The sequence below is a fragment of the Fringilla coelebs genome (genome assembly GCF_963513975.1).
Source record: "Fringilla coelebs genome assembly, chromosome: 10".
In the NCBI taxonomy this organism is placed as follows: domain Eukaryota; kingdom Metazoa; phylum Chordata; class Aves; order Passeriformes; family Fringillidae; genus Fringilla; species Fringilla coelebs.
The window spans coordinates 9898656-9915940 of record NC_140036.1 but is presented as its reverse complement, the minus strand read 5'-3'; the positions used below and the strand labels follow the sequence as shown (position 1 = coordinate 9915940).

General features: G+C 38.1%; 1 protein-coding gene across 5 annotated transcripts in view; it reads right to left on the bottom strand.

Annotated features, from left to right (window-relative positions):
• Window positions 1-17285, bottom strand: part of AGFG1 (ArfGAP with FG repeats 1) — a 36283-nt gene that overhangs the window by 7845 nt on the left and 11153 nt on the right. For 2 of the 5 annotated variants that reach the window (XM_084212249.1, XM_084212248.1), the window contains exons 3-7: window positions 8436-8551; window positions 7743-7905; window positions 6606-6762; window positions 974-1093; window positions 274-345 (exon numbers count right to left, since the gene is read on the bottom strand). In XM_084212249.1, coding sequence (XP_084068375.1) covers window positions 274-345; window positions 974-1093; window positions 6606-6762; window positions 7743-7905; window positions 8436-8551 — 628 coding nt within the window. The remainder of the gene's footprint in view (window positions 1-273; window positions 346-973; window positions 1094-6605; window positions 6763-7742; window positions 7906-8435; window positions 8552-17285) is intronic. The other 3 variants (XM_084212250.1, XM_084212251.1, XM_084212252.1) reach the window with 3 other exon arrangements.

Here is a 17285-nt window from a genome sequence, read left to right as displayed (position 1 = left end):
TGACACCACGAGCTTCCATCTCTTCATTGTCCAGACAATTTAACCTAGGCAGGTCATATACTTAAATTTAAATGAGTTGTTCCCTTAAGTGCATCACATTTTATAACAGTTGGTTGATGATTCCACTCATACTACAGAACTTTCTAAAACAGAAACACAACTTTCTAAAAGCATAAGCAACAAGTTGAAACATATGCAACAGTAGGAATGGAAGTGCTATACTACAATGGCATAAAATGAAGCAAGCTGAGTTTTCCACTGCGTGGAACTTACTGTGTACAGCCTGGAGAGGAAAAGCTGAAGTAAATTCACCAAAACTGCAGCTAGATGAAAGCGTTCTGAACGCTGGACAGCCAGAAATTGTGTGTGGGTTAAAGTTAACATAAGAAGGGAGAAAGAAAATTTGAAAAAAAAGTTTAAAACAACACCACACTCAAAAGAAAAAAAAAAAAGGAAAAGAAAGTCAGTCAGCCAAAGATCTAGACAAACAGCAAGTGTAAACTCAAGCAGAAGTTGTAAAGCATGATCAAATTAAAGGAAAGCAAAATAAATCTTAGCAATAGGCTCTACACATGAAGTCAAACATACTGAAGTGTGTGCATATGCTATACGTATGCATAGACACACACTTGATTGGTACTGTGACATCCTTTTGGATCTACTGAAGTGCTTCTCTTGGAAGACAGAGTCAATCCAATACTTATCGAAAGTAATAGAGTTTATTCTTTTCATAGTTATTTCAGGTGTAGAGCTAACAAACACAGTGCCATAAATCAGACTTCTGAGTAGCATTAGGGGGAAAAAAAAAATCAACACCAAACACAAGGAATTCATTTTGAGTTTCCCCAGAGCTTCAGATGGCTTGATCACATTAAAGCAGGCAGATGCAAGAAAAACTCAACTTCGGTACCTTTCAACATAAAGGTAAGGATTATTTCAATTAAGAATTAATCAAAAGTGCTAGGACTTCTACCTGTATTTTGGGGCTGAAAAGGAGACTGACTTGCTGTGGGGAAACCTCCAAAATTACTCGAGCCACTAGACTGTCCAAATGCATCAAAGTTTGCAAAACCTGCATTGGCAGAGTTCTGCGCTGTAAATCGCAAAGGAACAAAACATGTTAATGGATATGGGAAATAAACACAAAAACAGATGTATTAACTGAATTCATGGTCATGACAGCCTTCAAGGGTTATGTTGTACCATGTGCTGCTTTTCACATGAAGAAAATTACATGTTATTCTACAATTGAAAGTTGTCTTTGAACAAGCTCTCACAAATCACCTTCACAGAGCTGTATCAGTTAATGCTACTTCTGTCCTCCCCACACAAGCTGCTGCTCACAACTGCATGACCCAATGGAATCCACTCCAGCATAACCAGCTTGCAGTGCTGGCTGTTCAGGAAAAACAGCCATAAAGTACAGAACACCTAATTTCCAAAACTAGAACTTGTGGGCTAACTGAACATTTCCTTGTGCATAAAAATCAGAAGGTATTATTGTAACATATTGGCAATTCAAACTCCTCATACAGCAAGTGCTTCTTCCTCAGGTGAATTTTGGTTGGCACAGCTTAAATAGTTTTGTCTAGGTTTATAAATTCATTTAACTGGAAAATTCAGTCTTTAAAAAAACTAAATCAGAGTACAGAAATATGGAAAATCAATGCCAGTGGCAAGAAGATAGCACTCAGTGTAGCCACAAAATTAAATCCAAAGAAATTTCAAATAAAATTTCAGTTTTTGCCTTCCTTTCGTGCCAAACTATAGGAGAAAATAGAAGTTAACACTAATCTAATTTTGATTAGACATTCAAGCTGGACATTCAAGTATCTATAGACTCAACAGGAATTGCACTCCTAACTGCTAAGCTCCACAGAAGCCCTTAAACTCTATTATAAGCAAGAAAGGAAAAAATGTTTTAAATCAAATGCAAACCAAACCTTTTTATAAAGATAACTTAAATTACTATCTAAAGAAAGCTCACACAACACCTTCTGGAATAACAGATGGTAATACATTATATTTTTAGGTTAGAATTTATTTATTCTTGAGAGATTTTTCAGATTAAGTGTATACAAAGATAATAAATTATGCTGATTGCTGAAGTACTGTAACTTAATAATCTCATAGTGCTAATTAAAAGTTCAATTATTTCAATTAATTTCTATTCAAAAACATCTGTACTACAGACTTATAAACTGAAAGGACATTTTAATACAAACTACTGTACTCCACAATGCTGCTAATATAAATTAGCAGGAAAGTGCCTGCACTTTCCTTCCCAGAGTACCCTGGGAGAGAGTGAGGTTTGGCTGGACTCGATACCACATTTAATAAACCATGTGCATAAGCATTACGTTCCAGAGCATGGTTTTGGCAGCAGGGAGCAGCCAGGGTGGTCCCTGTGAGGAGTGAACAGAAGCTGCCCCCATAGCTGCATGACTGCTGCAGCTCCAAGACTGCCTCACCACCGCCCAAAGCTAAGGCTACCAGCAGTGCTGGCTGGGGCACTGTGTTTAAAAAGGTTAAAAACCAGTGTGCAGCAGCTGTGCCAGAGAGGAGTGAGGAAAATGCAAGAGAAAACACTGCAGATACCAAGGTCAGCCAAGAGGGAGGGAAGGATAGGCTCCAGGCCCATGGAGAAGACCATGGTGAGGAAGGCTGTCCCACTGCAGCCCATGAAGGACCAGGGTGTAACACATTCACACTGCAGCCTTGGAGGAGCCATGCCAGAGCAGGTAGGGCAGGCATGAGGAGGCTGGAGTTCATGGAAAGCTGCTGCTGGAGCAGGTTTTCCGGCAGGATTTGTGACCCTGCCTGAAGGACAGCACCATGGAAAGGACCCATGGTGGAGCAGTTCTAGAAGAACTGACACCCATGGCAAGGGCTCACATTCCAAGAAGTTTGAGAAGGACCATATCCTACTGCAGGGGAGGGACCCCACACTGGGGCAGGGGAACAGCCTGAGGAAGAAGTAGCAACTGAGACAAAATCTTACAATTTAAATGCAATGCCCATTCCCCAGCCCCCTCATGAGGAGAAGCTAAAATGGTCAGGAGTGAAATTACACCTCACAAGAAGGGATGAAGGTGGGTTTGGTTTTATTTCCTATCCTACTCTATTATTAAGTGTCAACAAATTAAGTCAAGTGTGGTTTGCCCAGTTACTTTCTCTTGACTTATCAGCTTTTTCATGTCTTCCCCAACCCTGCTGATGGGAGAGTGAACACACAGCCCCGTGGGCACCTGGAACCCACCACAGCATGAGAGTCAGCAAAGAAAAAAAAAAATATCAAAGTGAAAGAAAGATGTTGGGAACGTTATTTTCAACTTTGAAGTCTGCAAAAAGTTGGCACAAACAGACAAAAAATTACTTCTATTATATCCTCTGTATTGGTTCAAACAGCATTTTACAGATTCCAAATCCCAAAGTTTGAGCTGTTCTGGTTTTTAAACCAGTAGTTTTTTAATAGGAATAGATTTACTTTAAAAATGAAAGCAATACTTTCGTCCTAATGCATCAACTAGACAGGCAAGAGACTGATGTTTAGTTGACCAAAGAGGATTAAATATGTAAATGTCACTTCTAGAATAAGGACAAAGTTATTCATTTTAACCACTCACACAAACAGAAAACTATGTCAAGAATCTTAAATGAAATATCTTTTGGGTTTAAATTAAAAACTGGAGTGTATTACATTACAAAACACTTCATTTTACTGTATCAGCTGACACAGAAAGGATGACCTTCGAGTGAGCCTATGTTCAAACAGTACTGCTGTAAAGCCTCTTCAGCAGAGTATTCTGATATTAATCTTTTTTTATTTTATGGAGTAAAATTTCAACCTTTGTGAATGGGACACAAAAGTAAAGACCAGGTAAGACTTTTACTCTCCTACACCTGGACAATAGGCAAATTGCCAATTCCAAAATTCAGTTCTCCACACAAAAACCCAAGAACAATCCTAAGTAAGCTCAGGAACTGCAGGGTGTTGCAGATTGCCATGGATTTACAGCTGCTATTGACACTGCAGACCAACAAGGCAGTACAAAAGCCAGTTGGCTACAGTCAGGGATGCCAACACCGTCATGGCAATGCCAGCTGCTCCTACAATCTCTGCAGTTTCTTCTGTGAGGTTTGTACTACCTTGTACATAATAAAGGCATGAAACACTGCAAAACAGAAAAAAACTAAAATAAAATCTACATACACTTAAAGTAAAAAAAAAAAAAAACCCAAACCAAAAAACTACTCTTAGATAAAGCCTCCTCTGTCTGTAATAAGAGTTGTGCTGTGTCACTACACCTTTGTAAAATATTTGTGCAGGTCATAGGTCATCTATTCCATCAGTTTTTAAGACATTTACAGGCCAAAAATTTTAATCCTTGTTGCGATTACCAACCTATAAACTACAGACAAATCAGTGATGTACCAACTGAAAAATCTCGTTTTTGCAGAAATTACAGAACTCTGTAAATTAAATACCAACAGCAAACATAAGGTCAGTATGTTTCCCCTTCAATAAGCAACAACATCCTGAACCAGTTTAATACAATTAAGAACTTGGAAAGCAGAAACATATCACAAATTGCAGTTCCTGCATAATTTTCAAGATTTACACCTACACTTCACAGATTACAGCACAAGTTTGTTAATATTTTCCTATCAGCTGCCACACTCAGTAACTTATACTGAAGGATCTTAAGTTTGCTGGTCTCTTCAGTGATTTAGTTGGTACAGGAAGAGAAAAAACTCCATTCTTTATACACACACAGCTAAATCAAGCCCTAAAACAAGAAGACCAGACCGTAAACTTCGAGAAAGTAGCGCTGGACTAAGTGCAAATTCTCCCATGCTCCTTAGCAGTGTGTAATTGCTAACAAAAATTACATGTTTATACAGCTTCTTAATGAGCATTTCAAACTCATTTCTGCCAAAGCTGGCAGACTGATCAACCCTCCTTGTGTTCCAAAGGAAGAGTCTGTAACATTTTGTTATTCATCTCACTAACACTACCCTGTACTTACTGCACACAAGACATGTCTTACAAGCACTTTACTACAGCAAGTCAGAAAACACCCTAGGTAACAAGTCTGCAATACATGTTCAGCTATCACACACTCAGAATCAGGTTTCTGCCTTTTAGAAACTGATTTACTAGCCCTGATACTGCTTGGGGCTCTAAAACTTATGGTAAGAAGTCATGGGAATGACCACAATGGTTAGTTTGTGACCAGAAATTAACAGACTCTCTCCTCAGATTTCATTTATTCTGGAGTGTTCCTATAGCTTTCTATCCTTGTAAAAATTACCCAGCAGAGACGCAATGGAATTTTACCTAGATTTGGAACACAGTATTGAAATACTGCTTTAATGGAATTTTCACCTCCTAAAAAGCACTAAGAATAATAAAGGGTATATAAATAAAGAATCACTCAGCAATAAGTTTGGAAAGAAATTATTAGAAAGAATTAACCATCTGCAGCCTTTTCAGTAACACTATGCAGCATTGGCCAGCACAAGTTCTCCCAGTTAAATACACCCCCAAAATTATGACTGATATGAAATCTAATTTTAAGGATTTTACAGAACACACAAAGTAACAATTGCTGTTGCAGTGTTACTGAATTCAGCCATTTATTTCACATTAATTTGGATAAATCTTGGTATTTTGCTCAGTTCCTCAGGTGTGAACCTTAACTCCAGCCTATGATACTTTATCTTGGCTGTTAACAGTTTCAGGACTGATTTGCAAGAAATCTCTCTTATTCTGAGTGGCTTAGCAGCATCACAGTTTTTCTCAGAAGAACTAGATGAAAAGCCCATTCAGACCAGGCAGGCAAAGGTACTTTCCCACAACTACAAGGCAAGCTAGCAACAACAAACTTCAGTGACCACAGAATTGACTTTGTCTTTAGGATATATTTCTATGGCTCTTAGTCTTTGACTGAGAAAAAAAAAAAAACCCTGAGGGTTCAATATATTTTACTGAAGTCACCCTCTAAGAATTCAAGGCCTATCCTCTTTCCTCAGTCAATACATAAGCTCAAGGCTTGTTTATCCTTCCTGAAACTACAGAATACTGCTCACATGGGCAGTACTCAGCTTTCAAACAGACACACACACAAAAGATGAGATCACTCTTTAAACTGGGCAAGCCTTGGTTCTTCCTTTGACAAATTGGCAGTTATTATCAATGCATTTGAACTCCTTTAAAGTCTCTGTATCTGCTTGCTTTTCATGAATGCTCTTCCTAATAATTTTCAGAAAGAAAATTGAAGGTCTAATATCAGCTTCTCCCAACATTTTATTACTCATCCTCGCACTCTCTCCCTCAAAGAACCTAAAGTTTGGTAGTAGGCAGAAACAGTGTAATCATACATATCCTAGAGAATAGCTATAGCAACCCCCACTTCCAAAAGCAGAATTGTCAGTCTTTATGTCTTCAACCTTTCTTTATAAAGACCTGAAAGAAACTTTCAACAATACAACATTCCTAAGGCACAGAGATTACATACATCTCATGAAGTTTAGTCAAAAGCCATCAAAATTAAAACTACATTTTATACAATTAAAAGGGGTACAGTGGTCCAAATACCTACCTGTATGACTGTTGAAGTGTGCAAAATTAGCAAAATTTGCTGTAGCAGTTGACTGAGGAGGGGCAGCAGCAAAGATATCTGAGCCAAGGTCACTGAGGAGGTCAAATTGTTTCTTTTCTTGTTGCTGCTGTCCTTGAGATCGAACTACAACAGGAGACTACAAACACAAGATTTCAATTAGCTAGTACAAAAAGGTGATATTTTACCAAACTGACATTTATAAAATATTAGAAGGCTAGACTAAGCTTATTTCTTTAACATTTATTCCTAAGTTTAAGATGCTGTATGTAGTACACACCCTCCTCCTATAGTATGAGGAAGACTATTTAGGCTACTACTCTGGCTCTTAAAGGAACTCTGCTGCAGATTTACATGGTTTAATAGCACCCAGAAGACTAAAGTAGCAATACATTACTAGCAACTTCAGATTTTGTATTTGAAACTGTAAATACTGTACAAATACAAGCAATGAAACTTAATTTTACAAGACAGAAAATAAGTTATTCACTACATTTGGAAAAAATCATTAGAATTCAGTATAAGCAGAGAAAAAATTAATTTAATAGCAAGGCTTGAAGTTGCAATTTTCTACTGATGAGTTAAAAGAGGTCCATTTAAGAGTTGCCTGTATCCTGATGGCAGTTTTCAAAAAAACTGTCTTCCCTCCAAAAATCTAAGTACACAGTGTTGCTTGACTTTACACTACAGCATAAGACAGTTTCAGAATGCATAGGAAGCCATAATAAATATGACATGCTTTCATCCACATATTCACTACTAATCTCACAGTTAACAACATCAATCATTTTCTTATTTTCAGAGAGAAAATGCAAAAATGAAAATATAACACATTAGGTCTAAACTTCAGACGTATTTATGCAAAAGACAATTAATTAATCTTATCACAATGGAGAACTCCATTTACTGAAAATAACCACTAAAAATCAATTTGGTCAATAGAAACAAACCTCATTTAATACGTAATCTGCAAACATGTACATACTTCAGTAAAACACATGACAGAGTGATCATATTAGTTCCTACAGATCACAGCAGCTGTTACTGCAAGAATTTTTGTGCTGAAAGAGTAACAAGGACTGCACAACAGTTCTGTGCCCCTCAGCAATCATTACTCACTTGGCTAGGTGTGCCCTTGTTTAAGTGCAGTGCGGGTGCAGCTTCTCCCAAGAGAGATTTGAGTGGCTTCACCTCAGGTGTGCTGCTTGTACTACTGGCAGAAGAGCCCGAGATGGATGCATGGACTGATGCCACCACCTTTGCTTGCTCTGGAGGAACATACCTACATGCAAGAAGAGCAATGGTTTTTACAAGTTTCACATGACAAGTTCTTGAGTCTGAAGTTGAGAACTGGCAGATCTCAGTTTTGCTACTGAAACCTCAATCCTGCAATAGGCTCTATCAAATAGCTTGCAAAGTACCCATTCTTTAAATATGATTTCTTTTTTAAATGGACTAAAATTTAAAGTTATCAATATTTTTAGCACTTATTCAATACAAAATGTCTTTCCCAGACTAAAAAATCGGATGGGAAATAACAGTTTGCAAAACTGTTACTTTACACTGTTGTTGACAACCTCTTAAGCCATTACTGTTCCGTCAATATGAACACTGAGAAACTTGTTTAGTTTGTCTTCTCTGCTTCCTATAAGAGCTCTACATAAAGTTCAGAAATTATTTCACTTTACAGAGCTGTGTAATCTAGTCTGAAGAGCAGATTCAAAGAAGGAAAGAACATTCAAAATTAGAGCAAACAATCCATCTTCACTTCTCATCACAGGGGCAATCTCTATAATAGTAAAAGCATCTTACCATCTTTTCTTTTCATATTTTTCCTGTAGAAATTCCTTTACTTTCTGTGGGTCCCTGAAGTCTGGAATTGCTGATGATCTATCATCAAATAGGCCTAGCCAAATCTGTTTGCACACCTTAATAAAAAAACCACAACAACACAGATTAATCAGAGAAAATACCCTAATTCAAAACTTATTTAAGTTTACTACTGTTAATACATTCAACCATTAAAGTGTGTGGCTGCATAATTTATATTCCATTCTGAGCTGCTGTAACAACCAACTGGTGCACCATGTACTGGTCTAAATACCTAAAGTTGCAGGGAAAGCAGATCCCAGCATCAAATTTCACCATTCAAGACTCCTTTTACAAAGTATTTGTAGAATGTGCTCATGAAATGCAAAGCACCTGATTTCTACTTGCAATCTTTAAGATTCTTCTCCTTCACCTAATTCTATACATTCCCTCACTATACTTCAGGGCTTAAAACTGTTTTAACAGATTCCATATGCCTTAAGCCTCAAATGGTAGATTTTAAAGAATCCAAGATTCAGTATTTATACTTTTAATTACTATTTGAGTACAAGAACTATTTTTCCAACAGCCTTCATTACCATGATGCAGTTTCTACAATACCATATACATTTGAGTGATGATATAAGGGGTAAAAATACTCTTGCTCCAATTTCATTTCTAATTGTAGTTGTGAGTGAGCAAAAGTTTAACCACTTGCAAAATTCTCAGAATGTTCAAGCTTTAATTCAAGAGGAAAGGTGTTCTCAAAACTAAAGAAGATGTAGGAGTTTTAACTTGAAATGTTTTAAGCCCTTCAGACTATTCTGCAAGTAACCTGAATATGCACCCAAACAATAACACAAAACATTAGCTGCCCTCAAAATCACAGTGCCCTTTTAGAACAGGTTTCTTCCAGAGAAGCAGAGTCAAAAAGGCTTTGTTTTTATGATGCATACCTTTTCTTCCCACACCCTTTCTGAAATAGCCCTGACCATGCCTCCTACCTGCCTACTGCAAACATGCCCTCCATCCCTGCAAGTGTCAGGTTTTCAACATTGTCCCCAGTGACCTTCAGGCTCTAACAACCAAGAGCTGCAAAATGGATTGCTCTGAAAGCTGGAAAATCAAGGTAGAAGCTGTGATACTGCCACTTCAGCATCTTCCCCAAACTACTTGGCAAACATGATAAATCTTATAGGTCATTACAAAGATTGCTCAGTATTAGAGAGATTAGGCAGACATCCTAACTATGTATTTCATATTTGATGTTTCAGCTCTAAATAGTCCAACTGCATATTCAATACCTAACAGTCCTTATTACCAACATTATCATCATCTACTGGATAGAGACAAACAACAACAGGAAACAGATCTAATGATCAAAATATATTTTTAAATGAGTATTTATATAGCTAATTTAGAGCTAAGATCAGTAGTTACTACCTCAAACTCAGCAACTCTGCATTCATTCCGCAACTGTACTCCACAATAGGGTCGAGTCCAACACACTGATTTGAGTTCTCAAATTAAACAGTCACTTACATTACAGTAATAGATAAAATGAAGCTTAATGTATTTGTTTAATACATCTTCATACAAAATTAGAAGACAAATTTAGTCAAATAAGTCACAAGTCTGTTCTAAAGTAAAAGCTAATATCAAGAATTACTGTTTTAGCAGTATCAATCTTTCACTACTTTTTGGTGACAAAACATATAAAGTCAGAATATTTATGTGTGTAGCTTTAAACTTGCAGTGACTAGCCTGAAGTGAGCCAGCAGTAGTATTTCCATACTTAGATTTGTGAGTATAACTATACAAGCAGCAGTCATATGACTGCTAGGAGGAAGAGAAGTCCTGCTTGTGGCTATTTACAGAATCTCTAGCAGCAGGAGTTGGTGGTGTTCAAATCTACACAGTCCCTTCCCAACACCAACTTCAATATTGGAAAGATCATCAGGAAACACTGAAGAAAAGACAAATTGTGCTTAATTTCAGACAAGCAGAAAGACAAATGTTACAACAGCCCCTATGTGATTCTGCACCCAGCACTGAAACACTTGGGGCTCTACCATGATAATCAGTTTGCATGCAGCCTGAGATGTGCTGGCAAATGACAGAGGAGGGCCTCTTCCCCACCCATTCCGGACCATCCAATTACTTCTCCTTGTCCTGCCATCCAAAACAAGTTGAATCAAAGAAACTCATCACAATTACCATGTCACTGCTACCATTGAAACCTGGAGGAGATCAACACACAGCAACAAACCACAACCCAGTTTTTCATGTTTCTCCCCTCCTAGTTTTCTGCTACATCTTCCCCTTGAAGGGCCTAAGCATTTGGAGTAAGGGGGGAAGAAACCAAACAAAAAACCCTCAAAACAAACAAATGGAAACCCCCAACAACAATCCAAACCAAAAAATCACCACAGCTCCATGACAATGTCTCAGGCCATCATGACCACTACAGGCAATTTCTGTGAGGACTCAGAAAACAAGGTGCTGTGTGACTTCAGATCATTACCAGCTACAGAGCCATAGTAGATACAGTTCTATGAATATGCAAACAGGAACGGAGGAGGACTGTGCTGAACAAACACCTGTTCGTTTAAAATGATGCAAGCTTCTTAAAGGCATCAGCTCTTGCCATTGCACTGCAAATTCTGCAAACCTTCAGAAAACAGCCTTCCAAACGTGTTTCCTGGAGCAACTAATTCCTTCTAAATACCTAACCACAAAAGGAAGTAACAAGTGAAATATGCCTTAAGTCACTACTGTAATTAATTTAAAACTGCCAGGCACTCTGTGTTCTTCTGTTGCTGGTAGCACAGAGAACAGTTTTACTAAATGGGCAACCAATTTTACTACCACTTTTACTAATGGACATCCACTAAGCCAAAGAACCTACTTAGTCACACACACTTCAGCAAGACATTCTCACTGTACCAGAATCTGGCTGCAGGAGCTGTACAAACACAGTGTAAAACATTTACCACGCCAATGCAAATTAAATTTCACCTAGGTTTCTTAACCTAAAGAGTTATCAGAGGAAGTACAATTTCTTAAAAGTTTTTAAAATGGACAAGTCTTAAACCAAAACCAGACACCCACAATAGATAAGAGTAGTTTGGATTAGTGGGAATGATGGAAAGAAACCGTAAGATTTTAAGCGGGTGTACAACATGACTGGAATACAAAGGGTAAATCACATCCTCATAAGGGCATTTCAGACCATGCTTATGCCAAAAAAAGGCTGTTTTGTCTTCCTACTGCAGTTGGGCTTGATGATCTTAAAGGTTTTTTCCAACCTACACAGTTCTGACTTAAGTCCTTTAGAAAGCCGTATTTTATGAAGTTTTAGAACCACACCAGAAACCATGGAAAGGCACATATTTCTGTCTGAAGCAGCACACAATGCTTTGAACATCAGCAGCCATTCCAAGCAGGCATTCAGAGGCCAATAAAGGGCTTGTTGTCTTCCCTTGTTTGCTGGTGACCTGTGTGCTCTGTCTAGCTATACTTCTGCTACCATCATCTGACTTGACAGGGACCCACAACACTGCATTGATTATGCTTCAAGTGAACCACAAAACAATTTTCAGCCATCTAAAAAAGCACAAATGGCAGAGAGCTGTGCAATACCACAGGATGAAAATTGAAAAATAAAATTTAAAAACTACTGTTGTCAAGAGACAGAACTCACATCATGTAATTGGGTTATCTTGAAGCAGTTATCTGTCCATAGTCATTTTAAAGTAAGTCACCAACAGTCCTGAAACTTGTGCAAAGAAAGAAGTTTGCTGTGAGAAATTTTTATTTTTGCTTTATTTTTATTGATCAGATAATCACATTTTTTGCTTCAAAGCTATTCAAAAGTTACTCTTGTGATAAATATCAGGGAAACTTATGCCATACAACTTGTTGTTTATAGTGGGGGAAGATAACTCAGCATTTATACCTTTGGTACCCTGATTATTCCCCAGTAATTCACCATCTGAATTGGACAGATACCAAAAGATTCATTACAACAACAACAAAAAAAGCCAGCACAACTATAGAAAGATCAGACTGGCAATTTTAGTTGCCAACACCTCATCATAAGCTTCAGTGCTATGCTCTGTCTGGCCCAACAGCTGCCCAGGCAGGACATCTGAACAGCACAGTTACTCCCACAGTTACTCAGCAAAGCTATCCACAGCATGTGCTGACTCTTGCAGGGCATTACTTGCAGGACATGGGAGCAGGGAGAAACTGCAAAATGGCATTAAAGGAAATGTAAACCTGCACAAACCCAAGCCTTAAGCAAGCTGTTACTCTACTAAACACAGTTTTCTTCTTATTTAATACAAATTCACTATCTAAAAAAAAAACATCCAAGGAAGTAATTGTTCTCAATTTTAGGTAATTTTGAAAACGTATGTTTTGAAAAATTTGAATTTGATATCCCAAGGAGCATGTATTTCAAACCACCCCTCTAACAGCTCCATATATAAATCACACTTGCAGAGCTCATTCAGAAAATGCTGCTGCTGAAGTTGGATGACACATCTTCAGCCCATTTTAACAGAATTACTCACTCCTTTGCTTTTACAGATAATATATGAACCATCATCCCAACTCACCACACAATTACACAACACTACTATTAAGGTATTGGGCCTAAAAATTCTATGGCTTTCTGAAATCCTTCTACATTGCACCATCTCCTTGGGAATACTCTGGTTCAGCCATTTAATATTAATATTGTTCTTTCTGCAACTGCAGCACCAATAAGTCTGTGCTCGAAAGCCCTGTTTATTTGCTGAAAGCTTTGCTATACTCCTCCTTTTGATAACCACAGCTCTATCTAACAAAATGCTCTGTTTAGAGAAGAGCCTGACAAGCTGGAGCCAAGAGTAAACATTCAAGTTATGTGGAAGCCCCTAGAAACAGTGGACCGTATCCAACAATCCATAATCATTGTCCACTGTCCCTGAAAAGTATAATTAGTCCATGTCCCACTGGTTCACCAACAGAGCAGGGGGAAAAAAAAAGGAGAGCACTGAAGTCAGAATGACTAAGCGTATGCAGCATTTTAAAGTCTACTTTTGTTGAAGGCTTGACAGAAGCAATACTTTGAAGTTTTGCCCCTACTACACTCTGGGGGCTGCAAAAATCAAGACAAAGCAAAGTTTTACCTTGTCAGATAACAATAAGTAAATGCCAAGATTCAGCAGTTGTCTTCATGGAATTTAAACGTTCATGAGAATCCCTTTACAACTGCTTTGGGAAGGATAGTACCTGTCCTCTGCCAACAAGCTCCAGTCCTGCAAGGGATGTCATTAGACACTTGGCAACCAGATACTGGGACGTTCAGAATTAGATCAGCAAGTACAGCATGAAGTAAAGAGGTAAAGAGAATCACAACCAGCATCAACCTACTCACCCTGACCTAGATAAAAACCCAGGAGGTAGCAAGGCAGAAACTGTGAGTTTCTGTAACTTAAATATATCGACAGGAGAAATTGGGCCAAGTGCATATTGTATGTTATAATAAAGCCTTTACCTATATTTCTCTTCGTACCATTGGTTTCCCTGAATCTGCACTCCACAGCTATTCCATCTGAGGGAGAACTATTTTTCCCAGAGTAATTATATTTACCATACATTTGGTTTTCCATACATTGTTTACATTTGTAGTCCTACACTTGGAGAAATTACCTTTGTTTTCAACTTTGACAGAAAGCAAGGAAGAACACATCCAATTCAGTGTACATTTGGCACACCACAAAGTTAATCAGAAAAGTTTCTGGTTTAAAACCCGGCCTCCACTAACATTTCATGCTTTCAGGAGTTCCAAGGGCTCAAAGACTAAAAGGAGAATACATGTACCTGTTTTCCACAAGTTTAGCTTTTGTTTTGCTTTATATTTTTTCACATGTTTTGGGGGTTTTGCCTGTGTGCTTTTAGAGTTGGGCAAGTAGGAAAGAACAGGCCTACTAAAAAACTGCTAATTAAGAAAACAATCAGCACTATCCACTAAATTTTGCAGAAACACTGAGAATCTGAGACTTCAGTTATTTTTATTCCAGTGCTTTGTATTTCAACTACCAAATAAAGCTTTGCCATGTCCTAACTATTTCACTGATAGAGATCTCCAGTGTGCAGGGAAAGGCGGATATAGGAGAGACAAAGGCCTTCTGCTTACACAACACATTGAGCCACCACACTTCAGAAACTCCTGTTAGCACAGTTGTGCTAGTCAGGAGGAATAAAAATTCAGTCAGGACTGCAAGTTAAGTTCTTGCTCATGAAGCCTCCTGCTCCTGTATGTGGTGAAGGCAGCAAGGCAAGGAAAAGCTCTCACAGGACACATGCTTGTGTTGATAGAAGCTGCACCTCAACCTAGGAAAAAGCACACTACTTGACCTACAACACTTCTGGAGATCCAGACATACCACTGCATAGGAAGATTACACGGGCCAGTCTAGTTTAAAAAGCTCTAACAAGATAATACCTTTCAGGAGGCTGGCAAATGCCAAATTAGATTTCTTCTTCTCCCCATCCCTGCCAATAAATTATCCTCAGTTATGCACCAAATATAATGCTGGCAGTGCAAAGAACTGCATAGTACCACACAACAAAACTATGCTCCAAAACATAACACCCTAGAGGAAGAAAGATTTGGAAACAGTTTCTTTATGTAAGCAAGTTATAGCTTTGTTTAGTAATCCTGCACTTCTGATGTCAATATTATTCATTAATCTCTGTAGGTTAAAAGAATTTTATACTGCCAGAGTACTGATTTCAAAGGCAGTTTGGGTCCAGAAGTTATAGTGGTGTGATAAGCAGAGTGAAGCCAGTAAATCCAGCTAACAAAGACATTGTTCTACATACAATCAGCTCATGTATCTCTGTATCGTATTAGCAGAACCAGCAATGTACTCCAAGGACACCTGACTGCCAAGCTTGTGCTGTCAGCACTCATCAGCTCCAGCTTAGGACTGCTCCTTTCATTCCAGGGTTTCCAGGCCACATTCCACAGCAAAGGAGATTCAAGGGAAGCATTCTTGCCTGGCCTAACACCAGCTCTGAGAACCAGGCTCAGACTGCTGCCAGTTCTGCAAGAGTGCAAGAAACAGAGACTTGCACAGGTGCTACTGAGAGTCAGGAAAATTAGCACCAAAATTCAGCACTATTAAAATAACTCCAAGCAGCTGAGCATACCTTCATGTATTCTACTCATTAGCTCAGGTAAACATGGTCTTTGCCCCAGAGTAACAGAGCTTTTCTAAATCCAAGACCATCAAGATCTTTTTCTTCAACCACATGCATATTAGAATGGGTTATTTGGAAAGGTTATAAAATACCCGTCATCTTTCAAAAGGGTAGGAGAAAAATTAACTCTGTAGCTGGTTTACCTCATAATACTATTCTTCATCTTAGGAGAAAAGTTTCTGAATAAATATTCACAGCTATAATGGCAACAGGAGATTAGCACCACCTCCACTTTCTTCAAACAGCGAGTTCACTTCCTACTACCACTGCTCAACTGAATCAGAGGCCGAATCAGCACTAGCATCATTTGAGGATGAGTATTCAGAGACATCTCCATATCACTCTCTCCTCATTATTCCTAACGAGAAAATGTGCAAATACCTCACACTGCTCTTCATGAAGACAGTAAGGAGACGAAAAACCCTACTCAGTGAGTGAGAACTGCCTTTACCCTTCAAAAGGATTTCAGAAGGCACTTGAGGAATGACAGCTGGAAGATGCCTCCATTCTTGCTACAGTGACCTAATCCCAACATAAGCAAAACTAGAGACTGGTCAGCTGTTTATACCTCCAGATGAGTAAGCAACACCAAAATAAAGGTGTCATCTAATACAGTATAAGGATTTAAAACTTTGTTTGACACAGTAAAAACTCATTTAAAATAATTTTTAAGCTACCTGTGCCAGAAATTTCTTAGAATATGTATATACAGGGAAGAAGATGGTGTCTCACCTAAGGAAGAGCTGCTCTGAATAATCTCTCCCTGAAGCAGCTGCTTTGCAGAAGCCTTTCAGTAACTGAATGTTTCACCCATGTGTGCCACAAAGAGGGTCATTTCCAACAACTGGGGAAAGACTGATACTTTACATATTATGAAGCATTTTGGTGTTTTTTCTTTGTTTGGTTTGGATGGTTGGGTTTTTTTAGAGGACTTCAACCTCATACAATACACTGACCTTATAAATACCCTTTGAATGACAGTGGAAAATTACTTCATTTAAGAACAATTCAGCACCTTAACTACTTTATCGCATGGAAGTTTTCTTGCTATTTTACTTTGTATTCAGAACAAGATCCCTATTGTACAGCCATGACCTACTCATCTGGAAGCAAGGAAGGTTATCACAGAGGCCTTGGCCAAAGACCTGAACAGAGACCTGAACAAGAAAGTTGGAATGAAAGTATTTTAGAAGCTACAGAAAAATGTAAGTTAAACATGATAGATTACCAAAAATATTGAGCTTCTTTTTATATGTATCGCTGTAAAATTGTTATAACCTTTGATATTACAACATTGGACAATTCCATGTTTGAAAAGTCTTATTTTAGGCAATTTCCTTTCTTCCAATACATACAAGAGCCTCCTATGCTGAACAGTAAGCTAATAAAAAAATAATGGGGGTTTTTGTCAGATGAATTTCCTCAGTCCAATACATTATCTTATCTGAAGATAAGTATTCCAAAGTCCAATACTAACAAGAGAAAGCAAAATGCCTATTTAACTACTGCAATATGAAGTACAACAACATGTTTAACCAGGTTTTAAACTTCTAACAGTGTTTAAAACAATAATCATTTCTTTTCAACATTTGAGCA